Source organism: Nerophis lumbriciformis, linkage group LG31, assembly GCF_033978685.3.
Source record: "Nerophis lumbriciformis linkage group LG31, RoL_Nlum_v2.1, whole genome shotgun sequence".
Taxonomy (NCBI): Eukaryota; Metazoa; Chordata; class Actinopteri; order Syngnathiformes; family Syngnathidae; genus Nerophis; species Nerophis lumbriciformis.
Window position 1 is genome coordinate 1,387,435 of NC_084578.2, and position 15,756 is coordinate 1,403,190.

Below are 15,756 nucleotides of genomic sequence, written 5' to 3' on the forward strand. Positions count from 1 at the left end.
ATACAATTATAATATAATAAAATATCTACGGTAATTACTGTCAGTTTTCACATTGTTTAACCTATGTTTTTTTTAATAAAATAACAATAAAATACCTACGATAATTATAGAAGTCAGTCAATACGTTGTTTAACTTACCGTATACATTTTTTGATTAAAATAAATAAATGATAAAAAATGATTAGAATAAGATAAAATACCTACGATAATTAAGGAAGTCAGTTAATACGTTGTTCAACTTATGTTGTTTTAATAAAAAATTAAAATAAATAAAATTAAAATATAATAAAATATCTATTATAATTAGTCAGTTAATACGTTGTTTAACTTATATATTTTTGATTAAAATAAATAAATAATAAAACAAGATTAGAATTAGATAAAATACCTACGATAATTAAGAAAGTCAGTTAATACGTTGTTCAACTTATGTTGTTTTAATAAAAAAATATATAATAAAATATCTATTATAATTAAAGTCTGTTAATATGTTGTTTAACTTATGTTGTTTTAATAAAATAAAAAAAATAAAAGAATATATATATAATAAAATCTATTATAATTAAAGTCAGTTAATACGTTGTTTAAATTATGTTGTTTTAATAAGAAATAATTAAATACAATTATAATATAATAAAATATCTACGGTAATTAATGTCAGTTATCACATTGTTTAACCTATGTTTTTTTTAAATAAAATAACAATAAAATACCTACGATAATTATAGAAGTCAGTCAATACGTTGTTTAACTTACCGTATATATTTTTTGATTAAAATAAATAAATGATAAAAAATGATTAGAATAAGATCAAATACCTACGATAATTAAGGAAGTCAGTTAATATGTTGTTCAACTTATGTTGTTTTAATAAAAAAATATAATAAAATATCTATTATAATTAAAGTCAGTTAATACGTTGTTTAACTTATGTTGTTTTAATAACATAAAAAAAAAAAAAAATATATATATATATATAATAAAATCTATTATAATTAAAGTCAGTTAATACGTTGTTTAAATTATGTTGTTTTAATAAAAAAAAAAATTAAATACAATTAAAATATAATACAATATCTATGGTAATTAATGTCACTTATCACATTGTTTAACCTATGTTTTTTAAAAATAAAATAACAATAAAATACCTACGATAATTACAGAAGTCAGTCAATACGTTGTTTAACTTACCGTATATATTTTTTGATTAAAATAAATAAATGATAAAAAATGATTAGAATAAGATAAAATACCTACGATAATTAAGGAAGTCACTTAATACGTTGTTCAACTTATGTTGTTTTAGTAAAAAATGTAAATAAATAAAATTAAAATATAATAAAATATCTATTATAATTAGTCAGTTAATACGTTGTTTAACTTATATATTTTTGATTAAAATAAATAAATAATAAAACAAGATTAGAATTAGATAAAATACCTACGATAATTAAGAAAGTCAGTTAATACGTTGTTCAACTTATGTTGTTTTAATAAAAAAATATATAATAAAATATCTATTATAATTAAAGTCTGTTAATATGTTGTTTAACTTATGTTGTTTTAATAAAATAAATAAAATAAAAAATAAATATATATATATAATAAAATCTATTATAATTAAAGTCAGTTAATATGTTGTTTAAATTATGTTGTTTTAATAAGAAATAATTAAATACAATTATAATATAATAAAATATCTACGGTAATTAATGTCAGTTATCACATTGTTTAACCTATGTTTTTTTTAAATAAAATAACAATAAAATACCTACGATAATTATAGAAGTCAGTCAATACGTTGTTTAACTTACTGTATATATTTTTTGATTAAAATAAATAAATGATAAAAAATTATTAGAATAAGATAAAATACCTACGATAATTAAGGAAGTCAGTTAATACATTGTTCAACTTATGTTGTTTTAATAAAAAATTAAAATAAATAAAATTAAAATATAATAAAATATCTATTATAATTAGTCAGTTAATACGTTGTTTAACTTATATATTTTTGATTAAAATAAATAAATAATAAAACAAGATTAGAATTAGATAAAATACCTACGATAATTAAGAAAGTCAGTTAATACGTTGTTCAACTTATGTTGTTTTAATAAAAAAATATATAATAAAATATCTATTATAATTAAAGTCTGTTAATATGTTGTTTAACTTATGTTGTTTTAATGAAATAAAAAAAAAATATATATATAAAAAAATCTATTATAATTAAAGTCAGTTAATACGTTGTTTAAATTATGTTGTTTTAATAAGAAATAATTAAATACAATTATAATACAATAAAATATCTACGGTAATTAATGTCAGTTATCACATTGTTTAACCTATGTTTTTTTAAATAAAATAACAATAAAATACCTACGATAATTATAGAAGTCAGTCAATATGTTGTTTAACTTACCGTATATATTTTTTGATTAAAATAAATAAATGATAAAAAATGATTAGAATAAGATAAAATACCTACGATAATTAAGGAAGTCAGTTAATACATTGTTCAACTTATGTTGTTTTAATAAAAAATGTAAATAAATAAAATTAAAATATAATAAAATATCTATTATAATTAGTCAGTTAATACGTTGTTTAACTTATATATTTTTGATTAAAATAAATAAATAATAAAACAAGATTAGAATTAGATAAAATACCTACGATAATTAAGGAAGTCAGTTAATACGTTGTTCAACTTATGTTGTTTTAATAAAAAAATATATAATAAAATATCTATTATAATTAAAGTCTGTTAATATGTTGTTTAACTTATGTTGTTTTAATAAAATAAAAAAAAATAAAAAATAAAAATATATATAATAAAATCTATTATAATTAAAGTCAGTTAATATGTTGTTTAAATTATGTTGTTTTAATAAGAAATAATTAAATACAATTAAAATATAATAAAATATCTACGGTAATTAAAGTCAGTTATCACATTGTTTAACTTATGTTTTTTAAATAAAATAACAATAAAATACCTACGATAATTATAGAAGTCAGTCAATGCGTTGTTTAACTTTATTTTTTGATTAAAATAAATAAATTATAAAAAATGATTAGAGTAACATAAAATACCTACGATAATTAAGGAAGTCAGTTAATACATTGTTCAACTTATGTTGTTTTAATAAAAAATATAAATAAATAAAATTAAAATATAATAAAATATCTATTATAATTAGTCAGTTAATACGTTGTTTAACTTATATATTTTTTATTAAAATAAATAAATAATAAAACAAGATTAGAATTAGATAAAATACCTACGATAATTAAGAAAGTCAGTTAATACGTTGTTCAACTTATGTTGTTTTAATAAAAAAATATATAATAAAATATCTATTATAATTAAAGTCTGTTAATATGTTGTTTAACTTATGTTGTTTTAATAAAATAAAAAAATAAAAAAATAAAAAAATAAAAATATATAATAAAATCTATTATAATTAAAATCAGTTAATATGTTGTTTAAATTATGTTGTTTTAATAAGAAATAATTAAATACAATTAAAATATAATAAAATATCTACGGTAATTACGGTAAGTAATTTTTTTAACAAAATAACAATAAAATACCTACGATAATTATAGAAGTCAGTCAATACGTTGTTTAACTTACCGTATATATTTTTTGATTAAAATAAATAAATGATAAAAAATGATTAGAGTAAGATAAAATACCTACGATAATTAAGGAAGTCAGTTAATACATTGTTCAACTTATGTTGTTTTAATAAAAGATTTAAATAAATAAAATTAAAATATAATAAAATATCTATTATAATTAGTCAGTTAATACACTGTTTAACTTATGTTGTTTTAATAAAAAATTTTAATAAATAAAATTAAAATATAATAAAATATCTATTATAATTAGTTAATACATTGTTTAACTTATGTTGTTTTAATAAAAAATAATTAACTAATACAATTTAAATATAATAAAATATCTATGACAATTAAAGTCAGCTATTGTTAAACTAAGGTTTTTAAATTATTATTATTATTTTTTTTACAATAGAATAATTAGGATAATGAATGAAGTCTGTTAAATAAATAATAATATCAAATAAAATACTAAGCTAATGAAGGCAGGATGAATGATATTAGAGACAGTTCTTTTTTTACGTGGTAAACTGAACTTCTTTTGCGTTCATTCTTTAGTTTTAGGAACAGGACTAGTTGAAAGACCAGAGTCTAGTTTGGTGAATGAGAAGGCAGGAAGCAGCATGATGAGTAAACATCCTATTATTCACACTTCTTCCATCCCACTCGGACTGCTTCTTGCTCACTCCTGGTCCTGGTCCAAGTCCTTAGTGGTTGGCGGTCAAAGCACTCCTAGACCTCCTTTTTTCTTGGCACGCGGTCAGGATGTTGACTGGCCCGGTGATGATGTCACCAGGAAGTCGGTCATCCAGCAGGAAGTCAGGCCTTCACCCAGGAAGACTTAGGTCATGTGACCACGCCAGGACCAACACAATTAGAAAAAATGGTAGCATTAATATGTTAGCATGTCAAGTGCAGATAAAAGGAAGTAGACTTTTACTTTGGTAAATCTTCCACAATAAGACCTAGATCTAGTTCCTGTAGATGTTCTTCATCTTGCTCCTCGTGCACCCAGGAGTACAAATGGCGGGAGCTCGAAGAGCGGCGCCAAGCCCAAAAGCTCAAACGGCAGCTTCAGCAGGAGCAGGCCTACCTGCTGTCCCTTCAGCAGAACCAGAACCTGGACCTGGACCTGGACCTGGACCTGGACCAGGACCAGGACAGTGCTTGTGAGAAGAAAGTTGAGATGGTGGTTGAGGTGAAGCGACTGCTTGGAGTGTGACGCTAACGCTTGGAGAAGGTCCAACTAACACCTAACTTCCTGTGTGAGCCACTTCCTGTGTGAGCCACTTCCTGTTTGAGCCCCTTCCTGTGTGACGTGCTCCTTACCTGAAACATGAAATTGTCCACTTGGGGATGGTGACCAATCACCTCCTGGATCCAGACAGTCCTACACACTCTCCTAACATGTTCCACTCCCTGACCATCACTCCAGCAGCACTGAGAGCCGACTCAGTTAAATGACCTCTAGGTCTGCTGTGTCAAAATACCTTTTTGTTGAGGGCCACTTTGCAATTATGGCTGCCCCACATGAAATGACATGGCAGGCCACGTTAAAAAAATATGACAGACCACCATACATGATGCAGCAGACCACTTTAAATGATATGGCAAGCCACATTAAATGACGTGAAGGACCACATTAGAGGATGTGGCGGGCCATGTAAAATGAAGCGGCAGACCATGTTAAATGATGTCAGACCACATTGAAAGACATGGCGGGCCACATTTAAAAAGATGTGACAGACCACATTGAAATGATGTGACGGACCACCTTAAATTACATGGCAGGCCACTTAAATGATGTGACAGACCACATTAAATGACATGGTGGGCCACAAGAATTGATGTGATGGACCACATTAAATGATATGGTGGGCCACATTAAAACGATGTGATTGACATTACATTATATGGCAGACCACCATAAATGATGCAGCAGACCACTTACCGGTAATTGATATGGCAAGCCACTTTAAATGACGTGAAGGACCACATTAGAGGACGTGGTGGGCCGTATAAAATGACGAGGCAGACCATGTTAAATGATGTCAGACCACATTGAAAGACATAGCGGGCCACGTTAAAAAGATGTGACAGACCACATTTAAATCATGTGACGGACCACCTTAAATTACATGGCAGGCCACTTAAATGATGTGACAGACCACATTAAGTGACATGGTGGGCCACAAGAATTGATGTGATGGACCACATTAAATGACATGGCGGGCCACAGTAAAACGATGTGATTGACATTAAATTGTATGGCAGACCACCATAAATGATGCAGCAGACCACTTTAAATGATATGGCACGCCACTTTAAATGACGTGAAGGACCACATTAGAGGACGTGGCGGGCCGTATAAAATGACGAGGCAGACCATGTTAAATGATGTCAGACCACATTGAAAGACATAGCGGGCCACATTAAAAAGATGTGACAGACCACATTTAAATGATGTGACAGACCACCTTAAATTACATGGCAGGCCACTTAAATGATGTGACAGACCACATTAAATGACATGGTGGGCCACCTTAAAACGTGTGATTGACATTAAATGATATGGCAGACCACCATGAATGATGCAGCAGACCACTTTAAATGATATGGCAAGCCAATTTAAATGGCGTGAAGGACCACATTAGAGGACGTGGCGGGCCGTATAAAATGAAAAGGCAGACCATGTTAAATGATCACATTGAAAGACATTAAAAAGATGTGACAGACCACAATAAATTATGCAGCAGACCACATTCATGACTGACATGCAAAAAAGATGTGACAGACCACATTAAATGATGTGACGGACCACCATAAATTACATGGCAGGCCACATAAATGACGTGAAGGACCACATTAGAGGATGTGACGTGCCATATAAAATGAAACGGCAGACCATGTTAAATGATGTCAGACCACATTGAAAGACATAGCGGGCCACATTTAAAAAGATGTGACAGACCACATTGAAATGATGTGACGGACCACCTTAAATTACATGGCAGGCCACTTAAATGATGTGACAGACCACATTAAATGACATGGTGGGCCACAATAAATGATGTGGCAGACCACATTAAGTGACATGGTGGGCCACAAGAATTGATGTGATGGACCACATTAAATGACATGGCGGGCCACATTAAAACGATGTGATTGACATTAAATGATATGGCAGACCACCATGAATGATGCAGCAGACCACTTTAAATGATATGGCAAGCCACTTTAAATGACGTGAAGGACCACATTAGAGGACGTGGCGGGCCGTATAAAATGAAAAGGCAGACCATGTTAAATGATCACATTGAAAGACATTAAAAAGATGTGACAGACCACAATAAATTATGCAGCAGACCACATTCATGACTGACATGCAAAAAAGATGTGACAGACCACATTAAATGATGTTACGGACCACATTAAATTACATGGCAGGCCACATAAATGACGTGAAGGTCCACATTAAAGGACGTGGCGGGCCATGTAAAATGAAGAGGCCGACCCTGTTAAATGATGTGTCGAACCACATTAAATGATGTGTCAGACCATATTAAATGATATGGCAGGCCACATTAAATAATGTGAGTGACGGGCAAAGTAAAATGAATCGGCAGACCACGTTAAATGATGTGTACACATTGAAAGACATGGCAGGCCATTTTAAAAAGATGTGACGGACCACAATAAATTGTGCGGCAGACCACATTTATTGATGTGACGGGCCACATGGAAGGACATGGTGGGCAACGTTAAAAAAGGACATGACAGACCACATTAAATGATATGGTGGGCCAAATTAAAAATATATAATAGACCACAATAAATAATGTAGCGGGCCACGTAAAATGATGCAGCACATCACACGAAATAACGTGGCGGACCACAGTGAAAGACCACTATAAATGATGTGGCAGACCACATTAAATGTTATGGTGGGCCACGATAAATGACATGGAGGGCCACAATAAATAATGTGGCGGACCACAGTGAAAGACCACAATAAATGATGTGGCAGACCACATTAAATGACATGGTGGGTCACAATAAATTATGTGGCAGACCACGTTAAATGACATGGTGGGCCACAAGAATTGATGTGATGGACCACATTAAATGAAATGGTGGGCCACAATAAATGATGTGGCATATCACATTAAGTGACATGGTGGGCCACAATAAATGATGTGGCAGACCACGTTAAATATAATGGTGGGCTATGATAAATTAAGTGGCAGATCACATTAAATGATATGGTGGGCCACAATAAATGATGTGGCAGACCACATTAAATGACATGGTGGCCACAATAAATGATGTGGCAGACCACATTAAATGATATGGTGGGCCACAATAAATGATGTGGCAGATCACATTAAGTGACATGGCGGGCCACAATAAATTACGTGGCAGACCACATTAAGTGACATGGTGGGCCACGTTAAAAAGATGTGACAGACCACAATAAATTGTGCGGCAGACCACATTTATTGATGTGACGGGCCACGTTGAAGGACATGGTGGGCAACGTTAAAAAAGGACATGACAGACCACGTTAAATGATATGGTGGGCCAAATTAAAAAGATATAATTGACCACAATAAATAATGTAGCGGGCCACGTAAAATGATGCAGCACATTACACGAAATAACGTGGCGGACCACAGTGAAAGACCACTATAAATGATGTGGCAGGCCACATTAATGTTATGGTGGGCCACAATAAATGACATGGAGGGCCACAATAAATAATGTGGCGGACCACAGTGAAAGACCACAATAAATGATGTGGCAGACCACATTAAATGACATGGTGGGCCACAATAAATTATGTGGCAGACCACATTAAATGACATGGTGGGCCACAAGAATTGATGTGATGGACCACATTAAATGAAATGGTGGGCCACAATACATGATGTGGCATATCACATTAAGTGACATGGTGGGCCACAATAAATGATGTGGCAGACCACAGTAAATGATATGGTGGGCCATGATAAATTAAGTGGCAGATCACATTAAATGATATGGTGGGCCATGATAAATTATGTGGCAGACCACATTAAATGACATGGTGGCCACAATAAATGATGTGGCAGACCACATTAAATGATATGGTGGGCCACAATAAATGATGTGGCAGATCACATTAAGTGACATGGCGGGCCACAATAAATTACGTGGCAGACCACATTAAGTGACATGGTGGGCCACGTTAAAAAGATGTGACAGACCACAATAAATTGTGCGGCAGACCACATTTATTGATGTGACGGGCCACATTGAAGGACATGGTGGGCAACGTTAAAAAAGGACATGACAGACCACATTAAATGATATGGTGGGCCAAATTAAAAAGATATAATAGACCACAATAAATAATGTAGCGGGCCACGTAAAATGATGCAGCACATCACACGAAATAACGTGGCGGACCACAGTGAAAGACCACTATAAATGATGTGGCAGGCCACATTAAATGTTATGGTGGGCCACAATAAATGACATGAAGGGCCACAATAAATAATGTGGAACTACAGTGAAAGACCACAATAAATGATGTGGCAGACCACATTAAATGACATGGTGGGCCACAATAAATTATGTGGCAGATCACATTAAATGACATGGTGGGCCACATAAATTGATGTGATGGACCACATTAAATGAAATGGTTGGCCACAATAAATGATGTGGCATATCACATTAAGTGACATGGTGGGCCACGAATAAATTATGTGGCAGACCACGTTAAATTACATGGTGGCCACAATAAATGATGTGGAAGACCACATTAAATGATATGGTGGGCCACAATAAATGATGTGGCAGACCACATTAAATGACATGGTGGCCACAATAAATGATATGGCAGACCACATTAAATGATATGGTGGGCCACAATAAATTATGTGGCAGATCACATTAAGTGACATGGCGGGCCACAATAAATTACGTGGCAGACCACATTAAGTGACATGGTGGGCCACATTAAAAAGATGTGACGGACCACAATAAATTGTGCGGCAGACCACATTTATTGATGTGACGGGCCACATTGAAGGACATGGTGGGCAACGTTAAAAAAGGACATGACAGACCACATTAAATGATATGGTGGGCCAAATTAAAAAGATATAATAGACCACAATAAATAATGTAGTGGGCCACGTAAAATGATGCAGCACATCACACGAAATAACGTGGCGGACCACAGTGAAAGACCACTATAAATGACGTGGCAGACCACATTAAATGTTATGGGGGGCCACGATAAATTATGTGGCAGATGACATTAAATGACATGGTGGGCCACAAGAATTGATGTGATGGACCACATTAAATGAAATGGTGGTCCACAATAAATGATGTGGCATATCACATTAAGTGACATGGTGGGCCACAATAAATGATGTGGCAGACCACAGTGAAAGACCACTATAAATGATGTGGCAGACCACATTAAATGACATGGTGGGCCACGATAAATTATGTGGCAGATGACATTAAATGACATGGTGGGCCACAAGAATTGATGTGGCATATCACATTAAGTGACATGGTGGGCCACAATAAATGATGTGGCAGACCACGTTAAATGATATGGTGGGCCATAATAAATTATGTGGCAGATCACATTAAATGATATGGTGGGCCACAATAAATGATGTGGCATATCACATTAAATGACATGGTGGCCACAATAAATGATGTGGCAGACCACATTAAATGATATGGTGGGCCACAATAAATTATGTGGCAGACCACATTAAATGATGTGATGGGCCACATAAAATGAAGTGGCAGGGCAGATGTGAGTTTGACACGTGTGTTCTAGAAAATGTTTGAATTTTCAATAAAAAACGCTAAGTTAGGCTTCACTTTGAATAATATGCTAGCTTGATGCTAATATATTGTCAGGGTTTATTTGAAATATGTGCTGAGTTGGTACCAGGTACCGGAGTTGGTACCGTATGGGTTCAAAGGTGAACGGTACCATCCCAATGTGGACCACATCTTTACATGTTCCTGCTCCAAGCCCTCATTTTTGACTCACAGGCAAAAACAGTCCAAGCATGTTGCCTTTTAAAAAAAAAAAAAAACATTTTTAAGGTAAACTTTGATGTGTTTTGGACATTAGTTTACCTCCAAACTCTCTTTTGGCTACTAAAAAAACGCTTTGATTCAATTGTGACTTTATAAACGTATTTATATTTTTATTTATTTATTTATTGATGCTTGTTTGCGTCTCTCCATTTTACGTGTCACCTTTTTTGGGGGCGTGGTCACCTCCTCCTGCAAACGCTTCTGATTGGTTGTCGGGGGCGTGGTCGCCTCCTCCTGCAAACGCTTCTGATTGGTTGTTGGGGGCGTGGTCGCTTCCTCCTGCAAACGCTTCTGATTGGTTGTTGGGGGCGTGGTCGCTTCCTCCTGCACACGCTTTGATTGGTTGTTAGGGGCGTGGTCGCTTCCTCCTGCACACGCTTTGATTGGTTGTTAGGGGCGTGGTCATTTCCTCCTGCAAACCCATCTGATTGGCTTAAAGTGCTTCAAGATTCCAGTCAGTCTGAAGGATGGCCAAACAAAACATGTAATGGAAAACGATTACTATAACAGCAATTATTATTGTTACTATTATTATTATTTTATCATTTTAGTCCATAAAAATGTTGAATACAACCAAAATTTAATTAAGTAATGATTTTATCACAATAATTATTCTGAAAGTCATTCAAAACAAATTCATTTACTAGAAAAAATGACATGTCTTTGTAAAAATAATATATATTTATTTCTATTAACTCAGTTAAAAAAAACAACATTTACCATAGTATACAATGACCTAATTATTTTAAACATATTCAATCAAATTCATTCATCGATGTATTTTTATAATTAAAAACATAGACTTTGTCTTTAGAATGTTCAACAATTTCCTTAAAAAAAAAAAAAGATAAAATATTATTAGCTCAATTTTGATTGGTGAAAAATGTCCATAAAATGTAAAATACTTGATACTAAATTAAATAATTTGTTCAAAATAATTATTTTGAAAGTGATTTCAAACATGAATTAATATACTAAACAACATCAAATGTCTTTATAAAAATAATACATATTAATTTCTATCAGCTCATAAAAATATATAATAATATTAAATTACGTAACTATTTTGAACGTATTAATAAAAATTAAGTATGTGGATATATTTTTATAAATACTTGTTGAAACAACAGAGAGTTTTACAATTTCTGTTTCAAAAAACTATTTTAAAAGAAGAATGTTGTTGAAATTGTCAAAGATATCGATAAAAAATAGTAAATATTACTAGAATTAAATTTGTAAAAAAAAAATATTGTTTGTTAAAAAACATACAGGTATACCATAAGATTAAATGCCCCTAATATTTTAAAGATATGCATACAAATTACAGTTTTTTAATTTTTTTTAATAAATAATTAATTTTAAAAATTCCCTTCCAAAAGACAATAATAAAAAAATAAGTATATATATATATATATATTAGTTTGGTTTTGATTGTTGAACTTGTCAAAAATATCCATAACAATATTTAATACTACTAGAATTAAATTAGTAATATTTTGTTCACAACAATTATTTTGAAAGTACTTCAAAACATGTATACATTTACTACAAAATATCGAATGTCTAATAAAAATAATACACGTTTAATACTATTAGCTCAATTTTGTCTGTCACTTGTTAAAAAACATACAAATATACCATAAGATTAAATGCCCGCAATATTTTAAATATTTTATTACAAATTAAATACATGGATATATTTTATTGATAACTAATTATTGAAAAAAACAAAGGCTATGACTTAAGAAAGTAAAAAAAAAAAAAAAATCGATTTTTTTTTTTTTTTTGTCCTGTCCAGCTATTCAGGCAAATATGTTTTGACATTTTATTTTATTTTTTAATTATTGTCTCTCAAAAGACAATCATTTAAATGTGTGTGTGTGTGTGTGTGTGTGTGTGCGTGTGTGTGTGTGTGTGTGTGTGTGTCCACCAGGCTGACGAGCGGTACCGGAAGAACATCCAAGGTTCTCCTCAGGCGGCACAAAGCAAAGCGGTCCAGCCCCCGGTGCCGCCGCGCACCGAGTCGTCGTACCCCAACGGGAACACGGAGGCCATGAGCCGGCCTGTGGAGGCCCAGGTAAACCACATGATTTATCAATACTGCACCCAAAGACTAAGGAACTACTTTTGTGTGGGCGGCGGAAGAATACGTAGACAATATCGGGGAATCGGTACCAGAACCCAACTCAGACCAATTTTCAGTATTATTAAAATTATGTTTAATAATAAAAATGTCTTTTTTTATGGCAACATTTGAAAATGAGACAATTTAATCGCATCTCTGAGTCTCATTGGCAAATATCACATCAAGTTGCAAGATGGCGGTAGGTGTGGGTGGGTCACTCCAGTCTTTGCTGAATCTAGTTGTCGTCGCGCCCTAAAAAGTGTTAATACTGTAAGTATTGTACTTATTTTGCCACAGCTGTTTGATTGCAGCGTGCATCTTGGTTGCAGTTTGCATCAACACGTTTGGAGGCGTTCAAGTCGCCATGTAAAACCGCTAATGCTAATCAGTAGGAAAGGCAATGTTTAGTAGCATCAAGCTAACGCATTTGTTGAAAAGTGGAGCCTTTTTTCAGTCCTTTTCTTTTTTGACGTTGAAAATTGAAATGTTTCTATAAGTAATTGTGAAAAGACTGATTTTTAAAAAGTTTTACAATTTCCGTTGCTAAAAAAAAAAAAAAATCTTTGTTACTTCCTTTTTTCGATTGTTGAAATTGTCCAAAAAAATTACATAAAAATAATAAATAGTACTAAAATTTGAATGATTTATTTAGTATAATTTATTTATTGCCTTTTTTTAATTTATCTTACCAACTTTTATTTAATTTTAATTAAGTTAAACCCTGATTAAATTAAATGAAGTAATTTGTCATTTTAAAAAAGTTTTACAAATTCCGTTGCTAAAAAAAAAAAAAAAAATCTTTGTTACTTGCTTGGTTTTAAATGTTGCAATTGTCAAAAAAAATTACATGAAAATAATAAATAGTACTAAAATTAGAATTATTTATTCAGTATAATTTATTTATTGCCTTTTTTTATTCATCTTACCAACTTTTATTTAATTGTAATTATTATTTAATTAAGTTAAACACTGATAAAATTAAATGAAGTAATTTGTGATTTTAAAAAAGTTTTACAATTTCCGTCGCTAAAAAAAAAAAGAAACAAATCTTTGTTACTTGCTTGGTTTCGATCGTTGAAATTGTCAAAAAAAATTAAATAAAAATAATAAATAGTACTAAAATTTGAATGATTTATTTAGTATAATTTATTTATTGCCTTTTTTTATTTATCTTACCAACTTTTATTTAATTTCAATTAAGTTAAACACTGATTAAATTAAATGAAGTAATTTGTGATTTTAAAAAAGTTTTACAAATTCCGTTGCTAAAAAAAAAAAAAAAAAAAAAAAAAAAAAGATCTTTGTTACTTGCTTGGTTTTAAATGTTGCAATTGTCCAAAAAAATTACATAAAAATAATAAATAGTACTAAAATTTGAATGATTTATTTAGTATAATTTATTTATTGCCTTTTTTTTTATTTATCTTACCAACTTTTATTTAATTTTAATTAAGTTAAACACTGATAAAATTAAATGAAGTAATTTGTGATTTAACAAAAGTTTTACAAATTCCGTTGCTTAAAAAAAAAAAAAAAAAAAAAAAATCTTTGTTACTTGCTTGGTTTTAAATGTTGCAATCGTCAAAAAAAATTACATGAAAATAATAAATAGTACTAAAATTAGAATTATTTATTCAGTATAATTTATTTATTGCCTTTTTTTATTCATCTTACCAACTTTTATTTAATTGTAATTATTATTTAATTAAGTTAAACACTGATAAAATTAAATGAAGTAATTTGTGATTTTAAAAAAGTTTTACAATTTCCGTCGCTAAAAAAAAAAAGAAACAAATCTTTGTTACTTGCTTGGTTTCGATCGTTGAAATTGTCAAAAAAAATTAAATAAAAATAATAAATAGTACTAAAATTTGAATGATTTATTTAGTATAATTTATTTATTGCCTTTTTTTATTTATCTTACCAACTTTTATTTAATTTCAATTAAGTTAAACACTGATTAAATTAAATGAAGTAATTTGTGATTTTAAAAAAGTTTTACAAATTCCGTTGCTAAAAAAAAAAAAAAAAAAAAAAAAAAAAGATCTTTGTTACTTGCTTGGTTTTAAATGTTGCAATTGTCCAAAAAAATTACATAAAAATAATAAATAGTACTAAAATTTGAATGATTTATTTAGTATAATTTATTTATTGCCTTTTTTTTTATTTATCTTACCAACTTTTATTTAATTTTAATTAAGTTAAACACTGATAAAATTAAATGAAGTAATTTGTGATTTAACAAAAGTTTTACAAATTCCGTTGCTTAAAAAAAAAAAAAAAAAAAAAAAATCTTTGTTACTTGCTTGGTTTTAAATGTTGCAATCGTCAAAAAAAATTACATGAAAATAATAAATAGTACTAAAATTAGAATTATTTATTCAGTATAATTTATTTATTGCCTTTTTTTATTCATCTTACCAACTTTTATTTAATTGTAATTATTATTTAATTAAGTTAAACACTGATAAAATTAAATGAAGTAATTTGTGATTTTAAAAAAGTTTTACAATTTCCGTCGCTACAAAAATAAAAAATAAAAATCTTTGTTACTTGCTTGGTTTCGATTGTTGAAATTGTCAAAAAAAATAAAAAAATAATAATAAATAGTACTAAAATTTGAATGAGTTATTTAGTATAATTTATTTATTGCCTTTTTTTATTTATCTTACCAACTTTTATTTAATTTTAATTAAGTTAAACACTGATAAAATTAAATGAAGTAATTTGTGATTTTAAAAAAGTTTTACAAATTCCGTTGCTAAAAAAAAAAAAAAAAAATCTTTGTTACTTGCTTGGTTTTAAATGTTGCAATTGTCAAAAAAAATTACATAAAATAGTACTAAAATTAGAATTATTTATTCAGTATAATTCATTTATTG

General features: G+C 30.1%; 1 protein-coding gene across 4 annotated transcripts in view; it reads left to right on the plus strand.

Moving 5' to 3' along the window:
* The window catches only part of LOC133574085 (mitogen-activated protein kinase kinase kinase kinase 4-like), a 141,000-nt gene that overhangs the window by 73,642 nt on the left and 51,602 nt on the right, over window positions 1-15,756 (plus strand). For 3 of the 4 annotated variants that reach the window (XM_061926125.1, XM_061926126.1, XM_061926127.1), the window contains exon 15: window positions 12,683-12,826. In XM_061926125.1, the coding sequence (XP_061782109.1) occupies window positions 12,683-12,826 (144 nt within the window). Of the gene's footprint in view, window positions 1-4,645; window positions 5,236-12,682; window positions 12,827-15,756 lie in introns of those variants that run through there. The other variant, XM_072912012.1, reaches the window with a different exon arrangement.